This window comes from Mytilus edulis, chromosome 12 (assembly GCF_963676685.1).
Source record: "Mytilus edulis chromosome 12, xbMytEdul2.2, whole genome shotgun sequence".
NCBI classification, from domain to species: domain Eukaryota; kingdom Metazoa; phylum Mollusca; class Bivalvia; order Mytilida; family Mytilidae; genus Mytilus; species Mytilus edulis.
In genome coordinates this window covers 57,056,209-57,075,560 of record NC_092355.1, presented here as the reverse complement: position 1 = coordinate 57,075,560, position 19,352 = coordinate 57,056,209, and the positions used below count along the sequence as shown (strand labels likewise).

The following is a 19,352-nucleotide window of genomic DNA, read 5'->3' as shown; positions in this document are numbered from 1 at the left end:
TTTTCTATTTACTCTGAGTAGTCAGGTCAGGTCCAGATCATGTGTTGTCATATTTGTTTGTCTATTTACTCTGAGTAGTCAGGTCCAGAACATGTGTTGTGTGTTGTTGTATTTGTTTGTCTATTTACTCTGAGTAGTCAGGTCCAGATCATGTGTTGTGTGTTGTTATATTTGTTTGTCTATTTACTCTGAGTAGTCAGGTCCAGACCATGTGTTGTGTGTTGTTGTATTTGTTTGTCTATTTACTCTGAGTAGTCAGGTCCAGAACATGTGTTGTTAGTTGTTATATTTGTTTGTCTATTTACTCTGAGTAGTCAGGTCCAGATAATGTGTTGTTAGTTGTTATATTTGTTTGTCTATTTACTCTGAGTAGTCAGGTCCAGAACATGTGTTGTGTGTTGTTGTATTTGTTTGTCTATTTACTCTGAGTAGTCAGGTCCAGACAATGTGTTGTTAGTTGTTATATTTGTTTGTCTATTTACTCTGAGTAGTCAGGTCCAGATAATGTGTTGTTAGTTGTTGTATTTGTTTGTCTATTTACTCTGAGTAGTCTGGTCCAGACCATGTGTTGTTAGTTGTTATATTTGTTTGTCTATTTACTCTCATTTGTCAGGTCCAGACCATATGTTAGTATTAGTGTGTCAGTGTTATGCTTTAAATGGTTAAACATCAGTTTTGTGTCATGAAATGTCTCATGTTTTGTGTCATGATATGTCTCATGTTTTGTGCTGAAAATCAGTTTTGTGTCATGAAATGTCTCATGTTCAGTGTTGAACATCAGTTTTGTGTCATGAAATGTCTCATGGTCTGTGTTGAACATCAGTGTCTCGTCATGATGTTTTTTTCTAGTTCTGTGTTGAGCATCAATGTTGTGTCATGATGTGTCTAATGTCCTGTGTTGAGCATCAGTGTTGTGTCATGATGTGTCTAATGTCCTGTGTTGAGCATCAGTGTTGTGTCATGATGTGTCTAATGTCCTGTGTTGAGCATCAGTGTTGTGTCATGATGTGTTTCATGTTCTGTGTTGAACATCTGTGTTAAGTCATAATGTATCATGTTCTGTGTTGAACATCTGTGTTAAGTCATAATGTATCATGTTCTGTGTTGAACATCTGTGTTAAGTCATAATGTATCATGTTCTGTGTTGAACATCTGTGTTAAGTCATAATGTATCATGTTCTGTTTTGAACATCTGTGCTAAGTCATAATGTATCATGTTCTGTGTTGAACATCTGTGTTAAGTCATAATGTATCATGTTCTGTGTTGAACATCTGTGTTAAGTCATAATGTATCATGTTCTGTGTTGAACATCTGTGTTAAGTCATAATGTATCATGTTCTGTGTTGAACATCTGTGTTAAGTCATAATGTATCATGTTCTGTGTTGAACATCTGTGTTAAGTCATAATGTATCATGTTCTGTGTTGAACATCTGTGTTAAGTCATAATGTATCATGTTCTGTGTTGAACATCTGTGTTAAGTCATAATGTATCATGTTCTGTGTTGAACATCTGTGTTAAGTCATAATGTATCATGTTCTGTGTTGAACATCTGTGTTAAGTCATAATGTATCATGTTCTGTGTTGAACATCTGTGTTAAGTCATAATGTATCATGTTCTGTGTTGAACATCTGTGTTAAGTCATAATGTATCATGTTCTGTGTTGAACATCTGTGTTAAGTCATAATGTATCATGTTCTTTTTTGAACATCAGTGTTATGTCATAATGTATCATGTTCTGTGTTGAACATCTGTGTTAAGTCATAATGTATCATGTTCTGTGTTGAACATCTGTGTTAAGTCATAATGTATCATGTTCTGTGTTGAACATCTGTGTTAAGTCATAATGTATCATGTTCTGTGTTGAACATCTGTGTTAAGTCATAATGTATCATGTTCTGTGTTGAACATCTGTGTTAAGTCATAATGTATCATGTTCTGTGTTGAACATCTGTGTTAAGTCATAATGTATCATGCTCTGTGTTGAACATCTGTGTTAAGTCATAATGTATAATGTTCTGTGTTGAACACCGTTGATGTGTCATGATCATGATGATAAGTTTACCTACTATGTTACAAGTTTACCTTCTTGATATTCAATGTTACAAGTTTACCGATTTGATATTCAATGTTACAAGTTTACCTTCTTGATATTCAATGTTACAAGTTTACCTTCGCTTGATAATCAATGATAGCTCCGTTTGCTAGGCAAAGCTTCAATTCTTCTACACTTCCACATCCAGCAGCTTCAATAAGTTTCTGTAGGAAAGAAATAAGAGTTTACATTTAACAGAATGTAAAAAGTGTAGTAACTTAAATGTTTTTCACGCTAACGCCAGACAATAACTATTGAACACTTTAGAGTTACCAATTTTTATTGGTTAATACAAGGGAGACATTGTACTCTTTATACAATTATGTGACAAACAATGTGTGTGTGTTGGGGGGGGGGGGGGGGGGGAATTGAAAGCAGCCAAAAAATATTTTGTTTTGGCAAAAGAGGTGGTGAAAAAGAAAATAGACCCACAGGAAACCCTGCTTATGCATTTTAATGATTACATTGTATACTGATCCTAAGTTTTGAAGAAGAAAAACACTTTTTTTAAAAACATTTGATCCTCACATAAAAAAGCTAATCTGAGTGAAAATTGTGTTTCAATATTTTCAATATAAACATGCAATTTATAACAACTTGGAAAGGAGCAGTGTAATATTTGTATGTTTGATGATATAATTTTTTTTGTCAGATTTACTTTGAATGTCTCTGAGCTTTCCCTGTTAAAGAAATAACAGTGTTGTTTTTAATATTTTAGCCTAAAAACATATTTTCAATCAAGAAAAAGAAATTAATAAATAGTGACTATTTAATGATCAAGTACCCTTTTTGCCAGTGGGGACATATTTGACATATTTGACACTTATGTGTTTTTACAGATGTTAATCACTACTTCCAAGTTTTATGACAAACAATAGGTAAGCTTTGGTAATTAAAATGAATAGACCTCTTTTGAGCTCGTTGCATTTCTGTCAAAAACTTTTTGTTTTCGTCACTTCTTTCCCATGTTGAGCGAGCAGTTAAAAAATATAATGTTTCATTGCACGAGTTATAATGGTTACAGTATTTTGTTCATAAAAAAGCTTCTGTTCCAAGTTTCTTTAAATTCCATGAAGGTTTGACAAGAAAAATTGATGTCTAAAAAAACATTTAACAACAGAATGAACCTTACTGTTGACGCCGTTGAGGGAATCTAGGATCACATTGACTCGCTTTCGCTACATAAATGTTGCAGGCTCGACAAAAACCACTCGACTGTTTGACTATAAAGAAGAAAAAATCTTACCTCATTCCAATCTTCCATATTTCCTAAAATAGAAAAGTAAATGTATAAATTTGTTGAGTAATTATTGCGTTTAAACCCGCTGCAATTGTTTGCACCCTTCCTAAGTCACGAATTTGATGTTCAGTAGTTGTCGTTTGTTGATGTGGTTCATAAGTGTTTCTCGTTTCTTGTTTTTATATAGATTAGACCATTAGTTTTCCTGTTTGAATGGTTTTACACTAGTAATTTTTGGGGCCCTTTATAGCTTGCTGAGCGGTGTGAGCCAAGGCTCTGTGTTGAAGACCATACTATAACCTATAATGGTTTACTAATAAATGGTGACTTGGATTGAGAGTTGTCTCATTGGCACTTATACGACATCTTCATATATCTATATACGGCAATACTATTCGGGTTGGAGAGATCATTTACACATCCTACAGCTCATCAGTCTTACAAAAGTCAGACTACGAAAGAGCGTATGGTACTTTGACAAACTGACAAGTTATTGCACAGCTTTCCAAAATGAGAAGTGAATACTTTAGTTACCTATACCTTTTTATCTTACTAGTATTCAGAATATTTTAAGTCTATACAAAATTATATTCTTTTTTATCATGAAATCAACAAAGTATTAAACAAAACAATCCATATTTGAATTATAAACCATCTGAGCCAGGTTTTAACTTTTGACTTCAGATAGAAAGGCATAGTAGCAGCAAATAGAAATTTTTAATTATGGGTTTAAATTTACAAGACAATGGATTTACCCATCAGCCTCCCAAACATGATGCGGATTTTTACAATTTGAAAAAATAAGATATGATAGCGAGTACTTTTATTCAGTCATTTGTATTTAAAATTTCTAGAATTTTAGCATCTGCATATAATTCCCTGGATTAGTGCATTTTTATGCTTCCTGAATATTGTAGCTTCCTGAATATTGTATTTAAATAATCATATGTTATAGAATGAAATCAATAGAACTTTGAAAATAAGATTTTTCAAAAAGGCAGAAACATTCAAAACGCAAAAGACACTAGCAAATAATTTATACATATATCATGTGTGTGGAAATATTATTTGTTAGCTCTTGTCCCTGGGGAAGTATAATTGTAAATTTTTATATTCCCGGTCTTTCTCTGCCTGCATTTTCTGTTTTTTACTCGAGTCATCAAATATTATTTTCATTCCTTTTGTCCTGATTACCTGGTGTATCCGTATTAAGAAGGTTTTATCCATCTCGATAGAAACTCAGTCGAGAAAAATTAAAATGACACCTCCCTTGGATAAGGCATACATCCTAATAGACGATTTCTCGTCAATGGACTAAGATAACGTAATGTTAATGATAATTGGGTGTGCATACTTATTTTTTTATTTTATTTTGGTTGTTAATCTATTTCCTGTTTTATTTAATTCATGAACATTACTGTTTTGACCTAAACATGTCTTTCACATGTTGATCATAGGTTTCAATGCCATAAACAAGAATAGGTTTGTTTGCCCAAAAGCTACCTACCCAGAAAAAAGCTGCCTACTCAAATTCTTTTATTGTCCTGATTTGAAGAAGTTTTTTTTAACCAGATAGGCATGAAGTCTAATAAACACCCAATACTTCAATTTCTCTTTTTGAAAAAAAAAGAAGACAAGAGGCTGTCACAACGACAGCAAACCGGATTTATTAACATTTATTTGTATCCTGCCAATATCACAAGATTCATAACTGATGAATGGTGAAAGTGAAAATCGTCAATATCAAATTTGACCTCCATTTTGTTATCAGTAACAACATATTAAAATTTGGGTAGCTTTGGTTGAACAGTTCATGCGTAAATGCACGGACACGACTGGAAATGCCATTTTTCAATCTTTCTCAAGAACCATAACTTCTGAACGGTAAAAGTCAAAATCATCATTATTGAACTTGACCTTCGTTTTGTTGTCTGTAACAACATATTAAAATTTGAAAAGCTATGGTTGAACGGTTCATGAGTATAAATGCACGGACAACCTTTAGATACCGGCCGCCCGCCGTGCATCCCCAAATCAATAACCGACATTTTTGTTACAAAAATCTGGTTAAAAATGCCTACCTACCTATCCACTGTCTCAACCTTTGGGTAGGGTTTGGGCAAACCAAAATATTTTTAATTGAGGCCCCATTACCAAAAATAATATATCTTAATAAGCTATGAAATTGATTCTATACTTTTTATTAAATTGATTTAGTCCAGTGTAATTTCTTACTTGTCCACGGGCAACCCGGACAAAAAAAATAACTTGTCAGGTTGTTTAAATGTACGAGCTGGGGATAGCATTTCCACATCCTGCCATACATAAACATGGTAAATACCCCAAACTTAATTAATCAAAGCCTTAAAGGCTGTAAAAGCAATTGCTGTCATGTTAATGTTTGGGGACTTTTATTTTTCATCCACATATATATAATAATTAAACCTGACATGAGTGTTGTCTAGTTAGAAGTAAGAAGGTTTTAACTTTATATAAATAAAAGACTTTAGCAGAAAGTCGTTTTTAATATGTTTTATATTTCACAAGGAGACAACATGTTTACCAGGCTAAAGTTGGGGTCAAATATACATGTGCTGAAACATATAACTCAAAAAGAAATCATCATGGATTATCCCCTGGTAGTGTTTGTAACTGGGCAATAATTTCCTTTATTGATTTAATTTTAACAATTTTCATTATCAATTTATATTTAACCATTAACACAAATGATTAAGTTAAACATTTCAACTTTCCAGACGCAAATGTTAAAAACGGGAAAGAAATAAAATATCTTACAAGACATAAACATGTAAAGAATAAATATATATTTCAGCTTAATAAAAATATTTTCATAATGGTACTTTGTCATCATTTTTAAAACTAAGTTCCAAACATTATTGCTCAGTTGATATACATGTATGTCCTTCTGATGCGGTACGAGCACAGGCACTTGTTTCTATCCAAAATAGTTTTATATGGATAGCCGACCTTCCTATGGATAGAAACAAGTGCATGTGGGTACGAGATAACTATAATTCTCATGCAATCCCGAAAGGGGGGGGGTCATCACAGACAAACATGACATTAAATCGTTATCACTGATGTATTGTTTAGAGGCAGTTGAAGGACGCCTCCGGGTGCGGGAATTTTTCGCTGCATTGAAGACCTGTTGGTGACCTTCTGCTGTTGTATGTTTTTCTATGGTCGGGTTGTTGTCTCTTTGACACATTCCCCATTTCCATTCTCAATTTTATTATACGAACAAGAACAAACAGCTCTACGTTGCTTTGACATTTATCAATTTTCAGGAAACATTGCGAAAAATGATCTTCAATATTTCGAAAACATGTGAAATAAAATTGCTAACACGGTGGACCGTCGAGTGTCAACAAACGTAGTAGACTTGTTCACTGAAAAGACGAGGATAATGGTTTCATCTGACATTTGTTATGCATTCCCAGTTTTGATCATGATATTTAAAAAGACGTACTTTTTTTCAATCTATGTAACTAGAAAATTCCAAATTGAAATATCTCTTCATCTGGACCGACTTGGCATCTACTACGTTTGGACGGGTCCATTTCATTAGTAAGGTGATCGATAAATATTACGGAGTTTGACAGAAAAGGAAAACGAACTTATTGTTATTTGTTTTCAACAAGGGTTTCGTTCCGCTAAATTATTTGCGCAAACAAAGTTTGTCTATTTTTAGATTACAGGTAATCATTTGACACTACGCATTAACCTGTGTAGTGATTTTGATTTTACGATAAATGTATGAATGAACGATAATTTTATGAATGAACAAGACCACCTGACCTCTTAAAGAAACACAAATTAAACATATAAAACCGTATTTAATAGGAGATAATTCAGTTAAATTTTCAATACTAAATCAACAACTGAAATGAATCCATATTTTGTTGAAACATCGTACGAACGGCGGAAAACGGAATCGCAGTTATAAAAATGTACTTTTTTTCACTCGGACTTCTATGTTATTTGATAGTCAAACGGTTGACCCTTTAAATACAAAAATACATCTACAAGAACATATTCTGAAACTTCTTAAATCCACTAACGTTTTTTTAAAGTTTCAAGCTATGTATTGCATTAGAAAACATACATAGGTGTTAAAGAATGACAGACCAGGAGCCTGTTTACCAAAATACTATGGCTTGATATGGGCGGAGTCTCTGATCTGGGTCACAAAGATGGCCATACGCGATAGCATAAAAGCAATTGCTTTAAAAAAAGAGTATATTTAATAAAATAACACAAATAAAGTATGACTCTTTTGCAAATGTTTTTCAACATAACATAAGATGTGGTATGATTGCCAATGATGCATGTCTCCACAAGAGACCAAATAACATAAAAGTTACCAACTAAAGGTCACCTCACAGCCTTCAACCAATCATTTACAAGGCTTGATAATATGTATTATCGTTTCGTGAGTATTTGAGTCCTGACGGCATTCAAATAAGTATCGAGTTGACATTGGAAGACTGCCGACGGTCATATAAGCGATTTAAACATCAGTCAGGGGTACTACTTGTAGAAGTTATTTTTATTTACTTGAAGAAGTAATATAAATATACTTATATAAGTAAATTTGTAGGATACTTATACAAGTGAATTTTATTTACTTGTATAGGTAAAAAAAAATATTGGCTGAGTTATGTCCCTTTGACATTCAGATTTTTTTTACTTGAAGAAGTAAAAAAGTCATCGTATCTTCTTTTATTGAATTCTTATGATTTCTTTGCTCTAACATGTCTAATAGAATTTTATATTATCTGTCCTTTGCAGATGTCTTTACTAATCATTTAAGTGTAATTTCATGGACAATGAAAATCCCATTTGTCTGTTATCTTCAGAACACTGCTCATTTACAAGCCCCAAGGAGCAATTTTTGAAGGCCTTGCGCAAATATTCAAGATCTTTGCGTAATCAGTTTCTTCGTTGAATTAATGAGATGAAACATTGAACTCTAATAAAAAAAAATGAGCAAACCTGGGAAAAATTATTAAAGGCATGACATCTCAATACTTGAGGACTTTTGTGGGATTGTAAGAAAAATTTACTTATACAAGTAATTTTTTGAGAAAATTAAGGGGAGATTATTCAAACGTTATTTATTTACTTATATGTGTATATTTTATTTTTTACTTCTTCAAATAAATATAAAATAACTTGTACAAGTAGTACCCCTGACTGAAATATAGATATAAATAGATATATAGCGAATTCATGCCCACAACCATTTTCTATAAGTACGCTTTAAAATTTGCTTAAAAGAATGTTAAGTCCTGGACCATGTAGACCATTTGAAATTTCAAGTGAAAAGCCCTCCTCAAGAAATGTAATGGTCCTGAAAAAGCACTAACGTAAAGGATGGGTGGCCTTGGACCTTTGTTTTCCAATTTCATAGGTTTCCTCTCAGAAATTAAAGGACCCCGACCATTGGGCCCACACTAATTCAAACCCCTGAAAAGTATTTAATGGTGTGTTGTTTTGCTTAGGCCTTCACTAAAAGCCCTTTTCAAAATATGGCACTAGCCTATGCTCTGAGACCCTAGCGTAACTTGGACAAAGACAAAACAAGTGAAACTGCGAGCTACTGCTCACTGATGATACCCCCGCCGCAAGTGGATAATATTAATAGTGTAAAAATATGCAAGTGTTCTGTAAACAGGAAGTTGTCGAGTGATGAATCTGAAAACGCATCACATGGTATAGCTGACTTATATAAATCCTGAAACCAAATTTCAGAAATCCTTGTATTGTATACGTAGTTCCTGAGAAAAAAATGTGACGAAAATTTTCAACTTGGCTATCATGTGTAAAATCATACAAGTGTTCGGTAAACAGGAAGTTGTCAATTGATCAATCTGAAAACCCATCACACGGTATAGCTGACTTAGATAAACCCTGAAACCAAATTTCAGAAATCCTTGTATTGTAGTTCCTGAGAAAAATGCGACGAAAAATATTCATGGGACGGACGGACTGACGGAAGGACAGACAGAGGTAAAACAGTATATCCCCCCTTTTTTAAATACCTGCGTTGCTGCATGTAAATACTGTGAATTCAGAAATTTTTTAGTATATAATAGGTAAAATCTATAAAAAAAATGGTTATAATCAAAGCGCTGTAAGCACTGTAGGCAGTTAACCAAAAACCAAGGCAAACATAATTATGAAAACTGTGGCAATGTTGCTTCAATTTTTGTTTAAAGATTTAAAAGAACAAACATTAAACATTCATATATAATTGTACATTGATGGCAAATAATTCATAATTTATCAAGGTCTTCAATAGCAACGTATATATCAAGTATATTTTTTTTCGTGGTCATGAGTCTTGAGTCAGCAGTGGTACAAATTCGCAATGATTGCAGTTTTTCTAGTTGATCGTAATTGTTCGTATTAGTAGACTGTTAGTAATTCAAGTTGACTTTAGTACGAGCTTGTAAAAGTATGAATGGACTTGCTTCCCTGGAAAGAAAACTGAGTTGGTGTTCTACAGTACAAAAGTTACGAGACACAAATCAGACAAATGTTTACTACTACAGGGATCAACGGTGAGGTCTGACTGACCTGTCCATAGTAAATGTAAATGACTCCCACCTTCACCCCAAGTCCATGATGTCTAAGTTTGGAATAAAATGACAGGTGTTAGGTCTAGCAAAGTGATATGCATATGTGACGCCTATGAGATTGACCTTGTATGTCATTCAATCTTTTTGAAATGACAAACAGGAATGAATATGGTTTAGGAGTTGGTATCTCAATCTTTTACAAGTTCTCAAAACACACACAAGAGGGTGTGGGGTGACCCTAGGGACTACCCCTATTTTTCATTTGATTTTTTATATTGTCCCATACATGAATATATATGGTTTAGGGGTGGGGATCTTGACCATTATCAAGTTTTCAAACAGGAGGGGGTGGGGGACCCCAGTGACTTCCCCTATATTTCATTATTTGTTATATTGTCCAATACATGAATATATATGGTTGAGGGGTGAGGATCTCATCTGTTTCCAAGTTATCAAACAGGATTGGGTAGGGTGACCCTTAGGACTCTCCCTATATTTCATTTGATTAGTTGTTTTGTCCCATACATGAAAAGATATGGTTTAATTTAAAGGTGGGGATCTCGACTGTTTCCAAGTTCTCAAACAACAGGAGGGATGGGGTGACCGCAGGGACTCCCCCTCTAATTTATTTAATTTGTTATTAAGTCCCATACATCGAGTATATATGGTTAAGGGGTGAGGATCTCGACTGTTTCCAAGTTCTCAAACAGAAGGGTGCAGTGACCCTAGGGACTCCCCCTATAATTCATTTGATTTGTTATATTGTCCAATACATGAATATATATGGTTTATGTGTGGGGATCTCAACCGTTTTCAAATTCTTAAATAGGAAGGGGTACAGTGGCCCCACCAACTCCACCTATAATTCATTTGATTTGTTATATTGTCCAATACATGAATATATATGGTTTATGGGTGGGGATCTCAACCGTTTTCAAATTCTCAAACAGGAGGGGTGGGATGACCCACAGGGACTCCCCCTATATTCATTTGATTTATTATATTGTCCCATACATGAATATATATGGTTTAGGGGTGGGGATCTCGACTGTTTCAAAGTTCCCAAACAGGAGGGGTGGGGTGACCCCAGGGACTTCCCCTGTATTTCATTCGATTGGTTATATTGTCCCATACATGAATAAATATAGGTTGAGGGGTGGGGATCTCGACTGTTTCCAAGTTCTAAAGCAGGAGGTGGTCGGTGACCCTAGGGACTTCACCTCTATTTCATTTGATTAGTTATAAAGTCCCATACATGAATGTATATGGTTGAGAAGTTGGGATCTCATCCGTTTCAAAGTTATCAAACAGGAGGGGGTAGAGTGCCCCAAAGGACTTCACATACATATCATATGATTTGCTTACATTCAGGTATCATATAATCTAGTTGCACTATTTGTGTAAAATAAGAAACTTCCAGCTATTTTAACTGACCCGTCAAAATTGAGAAAGAAAAAAAATACCCATTGAAATTGCAGTAAAATGTTTACACTTTAAAAGCATCTAACTTGCTTTACCAATATTTATTACTGATTAAGAAAATGTATACTATCACCAGGACCATATATATTGTTAGATATACTGTTCCCAGCTGTCACAAAGACTCACAATGTATTGGATTTTGACATTTTGTCAAAAAGTACATAATATTTCTGTTTTTTCATTCTTTTTCATACATCTTGGTTTTCAATTCTAGTTTTTATATTTATTTACCATGCAAAGATGTATTTTGTCATCTGTCTGATTTTTTTAAAAGTTGATCGCCAAAACCCGGAGTTACCCATATCTGCTTCCAGAATCTGATTCGATATTGTAATTTTCTTCTCATGTCAGCCATTTTGTTTTCACTGTTGTTTTGTCAGTTACGATTTTACTCGAATTTACACATTATTTGTCGGCGATTTTCTGTATAAAGCTAGCGGTTGAACAAAATGAACATTGCCGTCTTTGGTAAAAAGGTTTGCAAAGTTGTTTTTTTAGTTCAGGCCTCTCAAGTCGGGCATGTCGAGCGTAGCTAGTAACCAAGTCGAAAGTCCGACTGCAAAAGTCGAAGGTCGCAGACCTCGGACAACCGCTAATTTGAACCCCTGCCTCTAAATTGAAAAGATACAAAAATTTCGTCTTATAATTTTAAATTGCCGCCACCAGCATGAACAGTGGAACTTATTTTAAGACTCCTGACGTAGTTGACTACGTATTGACGACAAACAATATTCCTACGACGTTTGCCAAACTACTTGTCTTTAGAGATTTTCGGCGATTGAACATTTCATACATTTGTTCTTTGACAGCTTGGCCAAAATCTCAGGGGATAATAAACTACATAAAGATTCCTAATGTGCCCTACTTCCTATGTGCAACTTCAAAACTTTTGGATAAATCGACGATCATTTAAGGTTTGTCTGGTCATATTTTTTGTAATCAAGAATTAAAAGTATGAAAAAAACTGTCCAATTAGTTATAAATAACATAACATCAAGCTAGATAATAACAATGGCACATATTTCAGCATTTATCGGGTAGAACACAAATCTAGGGTGCTCGCATAAGGCAGCTTAACTGCCTAAAAATAATAACTCCATTAAAGCCATCATGACTTATTGTAGATCATGTCTTGTTGATATTTTGGCCCTTTAAAGTTTCTATCTATCTATTACAGTTTTTTAAGATATACAAGGCAAGAACACAAAAAAAATTGTAAAACTGCAGTAAGGAGTCACTTGAAGTTTCAGACATGTTGGCTTATTTGTAGATCTTCTCTAGCTGATCACTTTTCCTAATTAAATATTCTTTCTATCTGATTATAGTTTTCAAATAATCAGCCAAAATGAAAAAAAAAAGAGTAAAATTTTACATTTAAGAGCAATAACTCCCGTAACATTCAGAACATGTCAGCCACTGTCAAGAGTTTTTCTCTTCATAGCAGTTTTTAAGATACACAAATTTTGCATTTTACGCATGTTCTTTTTTTTTAGCCAAGTCGCCATGTTTGTTTGCAGACAGAACCATTGTTCACATTAATTTGTTTAAATATATACCATAATAATGACTGTGGCCAAGTTTGGTTAAATTTTACCCAGTAGTTTTAAGAGGAGAAGATTATTAATCAAAGTGGCAAAACACAGAATAAAAGGTCATAAAAGGGCAATAACTCAAATAAGGAGTCGTCTGACGTTTTCAGTCATGTTTGACTTATAGTATGAAGATTTGTCAGTCTGAACATTTTTGCTTTTAAAAGTTTCTCCCTATCTATTATAGTTTGGAAAATAATCGGCAGAAATGAAAAATCAAAGAGCTGAAAGCTCTGAGGAAAAATGATGCCACTGTCTCTAATATTGGGATATTTTTTATCCAAGTCTTGATTTTCACATACCGTAATTAGTTTAACATGTTTAACAATGCAACATGTCTCGTAAGCATATAATTGATATTCGTATATGTGTGTGTGTCAAACCGGCACCTGGTTAAATTGGCACCTGGTCAAAATGGCACCCGGTATAGTCAAATCGGCACCTGGTTAAATCGACACCTGATATAGTCAATTCGTCACTCATGTTAAATATATATTTTTAACAGTATTTTAAGCAAAAATAGTAAAAATAAGAAAGGGGTCGCCAGAATTTTTTTCAGTATTCAAGCAAAAAGAGTTAAATACCTAAGGAAGGAATTGTCCAAAAATATTAACTTTCACATTTTTGGGGGTTCATGTACATTTTGTATATATTTATTTTTCTTTAAAATGTGTATTGGATATTTTTTATTCATTTTTTAACCAGTTGAGCATTTTACAGCGTTTTACAGGATTGTTGGTTTAATGTTGTTTAAACTTTCCTGAAAAAAACACCTTAAATTTGCTAATTATTTGGCATGAAAGTTTGATTTATTGAAAAGGACTCATAGTTTTCCATTTTATTTTTCTAATTGTCTCATTATTAAAACAACAGCTTGGGTAAAGGGCTTCGTTGTTTACCTTTATACAAAACAACATATTAACTATGAACAGTACTTGGTAAAAGTTATTGATTAATTGAATAGAAAATATTATAACAAATATTATTGGATGCCGAATTGACTTCAAATAGGTGCCAATTTCACTAGATGCCGATTTAACCAAGTGCCGATTTGACTTGTACATTTCAAATCCTCTGCGATCGTTTGCGGTATTTTCTTGAGAAAACCTGTTTTCCATCATCAAACAGAAGTAGAAACTGCTTGAAAATGATTCTAGAACGATTCATGATTGTTAGAATAATTTTAATACACTTAAAAAACAATTTTAAACTTGCGATGTTTAAACAGGAAGTTTAAAAAGCACGTGTAAAAGAAGAAATTAACCGGTGAGAGTCGAAATCCGTACATGACAGATATCACTATAATACGACTTTGAAAGTAAAACAGTTCCATCCTTTTGTAAAACAGTCTTTAATATACCTATCACATTAATGTTTGAAGGATCTTAAGCTTATACAAACCATATAAGTCGGTATGAAACACCAAAACGGAATGAACAATAACCGATTACGTTTTGTAGTTTACAAATTCTAAGCTGGTTTACGGTTGTCTTTTTTACTATGTTTGGATCGTTTCAATCTAGCAGATACCAGTTTATTTCAAATGCTTTGGTTTAGTTTTTATATTTATCAGTTTTAATTTGATATTTAATAGAAATAACTTATTAATATGGATGAGTTAAAATTATTAGTTTGAAAAATGATGAGAGCGCCCTCTACAATATCAATAACAAAGATTGCGGAACATAAACAAACCACCTCGCCGCGAAATTGAACTTGTTTTCTTATTTCTTGCTTATTGTACTCTATAGTCCGTTCCCCCTCTGGAAGGTCCAATTTGGAAAATAAAACCGCGGACTATACAAGCCTTTCTATGGACAGGTCAACATTTTTTTCCCGTCCGACTACAACACTTTGTTTGAGTGTAGCGGAATACAAGCAGATACCAGTTAGTTTGTAAAATAGTAAATAATAAACCGAGTGCGGTAGGCGGAGGCAATAATCGACTTCCTGTTGTTCTGGTCAATGGTATCGGAACAATGCCGCTGAAGCGTCATTTTCCAAAAATCAGTAAGTTCAATGACTCTTTTTAGAAGTCCTGACAGTTTTGATGTAAATAAACGTTCTGAAAATTTCTGTCCCTTTTCAGATTTTCTCTATCAAAGCATTTTTTAGATAATAGACACAACTTATATTTTACCAGTGATGATTCCAGGTGTTTTCAAATGGGTCCCTAGAACATCAAATTGGGAATTTTTATTCTATTTGGGAATTTTTTAAGCATAAAGTCTAAGACGAAATAACATTATTTTCCTGTAAAAACGCAAAATGTATATTATTAAGTTTAACCTGTACACTGATGTTCATGTAAGTTGTAACATTTTGAATAATTATGGATGGGGTACTGTTATTACATGAATATCATTGAACATGATGCACTAGTCTGCTAGTCATTGCTAGTCTATCATCTAAGCTATAGTTACGTAGGCCTATTACAAAAAAATATATTTCAGCTAACATATAAACCACTGAAAAAAATCATTCATCGGGTATTTTTTCCACAGCAGGTCATCTCTATAAAGGAGTAAGTTCGGTAAGTGCCATATTTGGCCCCAATTATAAAGTTCATGGTTACAAGACAATAATTGTTTTAAGTTGCCTTAAAGACATGTGAAAAAGTTAAACAGAGCTGTTTTTGTCAAAGTTTAATTCTTAACACAACGATTTTTACATTCCAAAACGGTCAAGTTAAGGGAATTTGGTGAAATTTGACAAAATCAGCCGGATTTCAACCAAATAAAGGACCAGGAAAAATAGAGCGCAGGCGTCGACAAGCTTAAAATTCAAATAAGACATATTAAATGTCTTCACAAACATTATTTTAAAAGATCTTTGTTGTCGACGTATGCGCTCTATGTTTCCTGTCAAATAATCTTTGGAAATTTACCCATTTTCATTGATTTTTTCGTGAAAAATCAATATGAGTACAACTTGTGACGTCATAATGAAACGCAGAAACGTAAAATTTTAAACAAAATGGCTTATATCCTATCTAGTCAATGTATTAGCTATAATTTATCGTGATATTGGTCAATAAATCCGAATTTGAAATTTACGCTAAAAAAGTGGGCCATTTTAGGACCTTATCGAACATACTCCTTTACCTTGATTTAAATGGATTTCAAATTGAACTGGTCAATTGTCGAATTCAGAAAAGCAATTACAAAAGTTCATATACTTAATTGATAAAATATTTTAAGCATTGAACCAGTGTTCTTTAAAATTATTTGGATCATATTCAAAACTTTTGAAATAGTTCCATAATGATGACATCGTATTTAATGAATGGTCTATCATCAACATTATTTTCAAAAAATGCTCAAACTTTTGTCTTTTGAGGAAATAATTTCTTTTATAAAACAAGTTTTCATCATATTATATAACCGGCTCTGCTGGGCGATCTGCTTTTACGAGATCGGTGACCATTAAACTTTATCCATCAATGTTATATCAAAATTTAAATTTGCTCTCTGCCGAGGTCTGCTTTGACACCCAATTTTATCAACCTGCTGGGCGATCTGCTTTTACAAGATCGAATACTCCCATAACATATTAATCAATTGAATTCGGCTGCTAAATTGTTTGCCACATGTTGACATAATTAAATCGTTGTTACAAACTATGAAAAATTATAGTTGCCTTAATCAGTGAGAGAAACTTTTCCGGAAATATCGATTTTTATTTTATTTTCCTGAATTGGGAATTTATTTTCATGTACATTTTTTTGGGCCGCTGGCCGATTTAAGGGCCGCTGGTCGATTTAAGGGCCGTTGAGCGGCCCTAAACTATATAGTGGAATCATCCCTGTTTACACCAATGTTCTATGTTTAGCCATGCCCGCCATGTTGGTTTGCAGGCAGGGTCATCTGACACATTTTTAAAACTAGATACTCTAATGATGATTGTGGCCAAGTTTAGTTTAATTTGTCCCAGTAGTTTCATAGGATAGGATTTTTGTAAAATTTAACAACAACAACGAGAGACAACTGATGCTAAGTGATGAGAATGCCAGGTGAACTAAAACATATATGATACAATACATACTAATTTGATTAAAACTGAGGTCAGCTATAGTTATCAGTAAGAAAGTGCCTTCATCAAAAGCATCTCTGAAAAATATTGATAAATCATGATCATATTTACTTGTTTAAGTCTGATATATGTAATACATAGATGCCAACCCCCTTTTGACACAATCAGTAACAAACTATCAAATTTTCCGTATTTTTGAAAAGTTTTCAGTAATCATTCATAAACGTGCATTTACCAATAAAAATTACTGACGAGTGGTTGCAATGTGATGTACACTAAAATTTGTCATTTAACATGTTGTCTGTAGTATGTATTCCATTCATTAATTGTTCAGATGTTCTCGACTCAAACATTTTTGTTTTGTCAATGAGAAGTAGAGAAAGGGGGAAAGCTACTAAATAAAATGCAAGTTTGCCTCTTCGGAAGTCAGTAGTTACCCAACAGTAGGTTGATAACTCCCGCGAAACCGGAAGCATTACATTGGCGTTTCCTAAATACGGGACCAGGACGGAAAAGTAATGATAAAAATCCGCGTTTTACAAAATTGAACGTCGATGATTGGGAATCAGTAACTATTCGACTTTGACCGTAATAGCGTAGTTTTTATCGCAAAGTCGGAAAAACTACGGAAAAATCGTAATGGTTGGCATCTATGGTAATATATATGTATCACTTAATAATACTTTATCGGTACTTCTTCAGTAACTGTTGTGATATATATGAATGTTTCTTTATCTTATAAACATATCAATGTTTGTCTGTTATTTCCTGTTTCAACAAAATAACTATGAACAGTAAAGGTATATATTTTTTATTATTTCATTAACATGAATAAATCCTACCTTATGGCCAGCTTCATGAAAATGTAGACCTTGTCATTTGAACATATTTTTTTTTTCGTTACCTATATATTGACATCTACATATTTCCGTTCTTACTTTTTTGGGTTGCGTTCTCATTGACATATACTGTTGAAAATATTGCGGGAGTTATGATTTCTTTTACCTGTTTCATATAGGCTTGATGTCAGTGTGGGATGTAACCTTAGCACTCCATTTAGATGAAGTAAACGTTTAACAGTATGGCTGTGTTCTGCTTTCTATATTGCGTTTATAGTTGATTAAGCTCCAGCAGATACATGTTTGTGTTCCTCACATTTTTTGTTTTCCTTTACCCCAAGTTCATACTTATAAAGTTCAACCAATCTATTTTTGAAGGAAAATAATTTTGCAATGATGTCATCATGTTCTCTGATTTTTGTCTTGTTTACTATGAAGTATTGGTTTTTAGTACATGTATTTTGAATGTTAAAACTATTTATTGATTATCTCCCCTTTAAGAGTTTGGATATTCGACTGAACACTTACCTATAACATCATCTTGACAGGACAGGGATCAACTTGACTGGACAGGGATCACATCGACAGGACAGGGATCAACTTGACCAGACAAGGATCAAATAAATACAGATGACAGATGCTTAAAATGAGAATATAAATGTTTCTATTTCAGGTTGAAATAATAATTGCATGTAATAAAGATGGTTGTGTATTGTTTGACCTCTTTTATTGATTGGTTGCTGTTTCATCGATATAGGCCTCTAAACCTTCACTCATACAGGATGCATTCTTTGTTTTAATGTCTTGTTTACTGTATAAAAACACAGGTCTTGTGATATTTTAAAAGTAAAATATATCGGGTAATTATCTCCCCTTGTCAGAGTTAAAATTCAACTCTTTTGAAATAAATTTCAATAATAAATGATTGTATATAGTTCACATACAATGTGCACTTAACTATAATAACAACTCAACTGGACAAGTATTAAATTGACTGGACAGTCAATGATCACAAGAACTGGACAATAATTACGAGGACTGGACAATGATCAAATAAAAATTAATAATAGACATTATAGATGTTAAAACTGAAAATATAAATGAAATAAAAACACGTTATAGACACTTGTCTATTGTTAAAAACCATTTTGACCTCTTTTGTTGATTGGTTGCTGTCTCATTGACATATACCTCCCATCTTACAATCATAAAACACATTTTGATTTCTTAGTTAACAACTCTATTTGTAATGATTGCAATGTTTAATAAGTTTCAACTCCCAAATGCAATTAATTTTGGAATTATGTCATTTTATTTTTTGTCTCCCCTTGTACAGAAGCTGCAGAATGCAAAATGTTAATCTTTTTCAATAAGAATTAATAAAAACACTTGGTTAATGCTTTTTTAGAATGAATCCTATAGCTCTGGATTATCTCCCCTTTAAGAATTTTCACGTTTAAAATTTCAAT

At 33.3% G+C, this 19,352-nt stretch overlaps 1 protein-coding gene across 1 annotated transcript in view; it reads right to left on the bottom strand.

Annotated features, from left to right (window-relative positions):
* Nucleotides 1–19,352, bottom strand: part of LOC139499564 (uncharacterized) — a 690,384-nt gene that overhangs the window by 362,977 nt on the left and 308,055 nt on the right. Inside the window, exons 6-9 of the mRNA XM_071288298.1 lie at nucleotides 18,412–18,523; nucleotides 17,057–17,121; nucleotides 3,343–3,365; nucleotides 2,174–2,260 (exon numbers count right to left, since the gene is read on the bottom strand). Coding sequence (XP_071144399.1) covers nucleotides 2,174–2,260; nucleotides 3,343–3,360 — 105 coding nt within the window. The 5' untranslated portion in view covers nucleotides 3,361–3,365; nucleotides 17,057–17,121; nucleotides 18,412–18,523. The remainder of the gene's footprint in view (nucleotides 1–2,173; nucleotides 2,261–3,342; nucleotides 3,366–17,056; nucleotides 17,122–18,411; nucleotides 18,524–19,352) is intronic.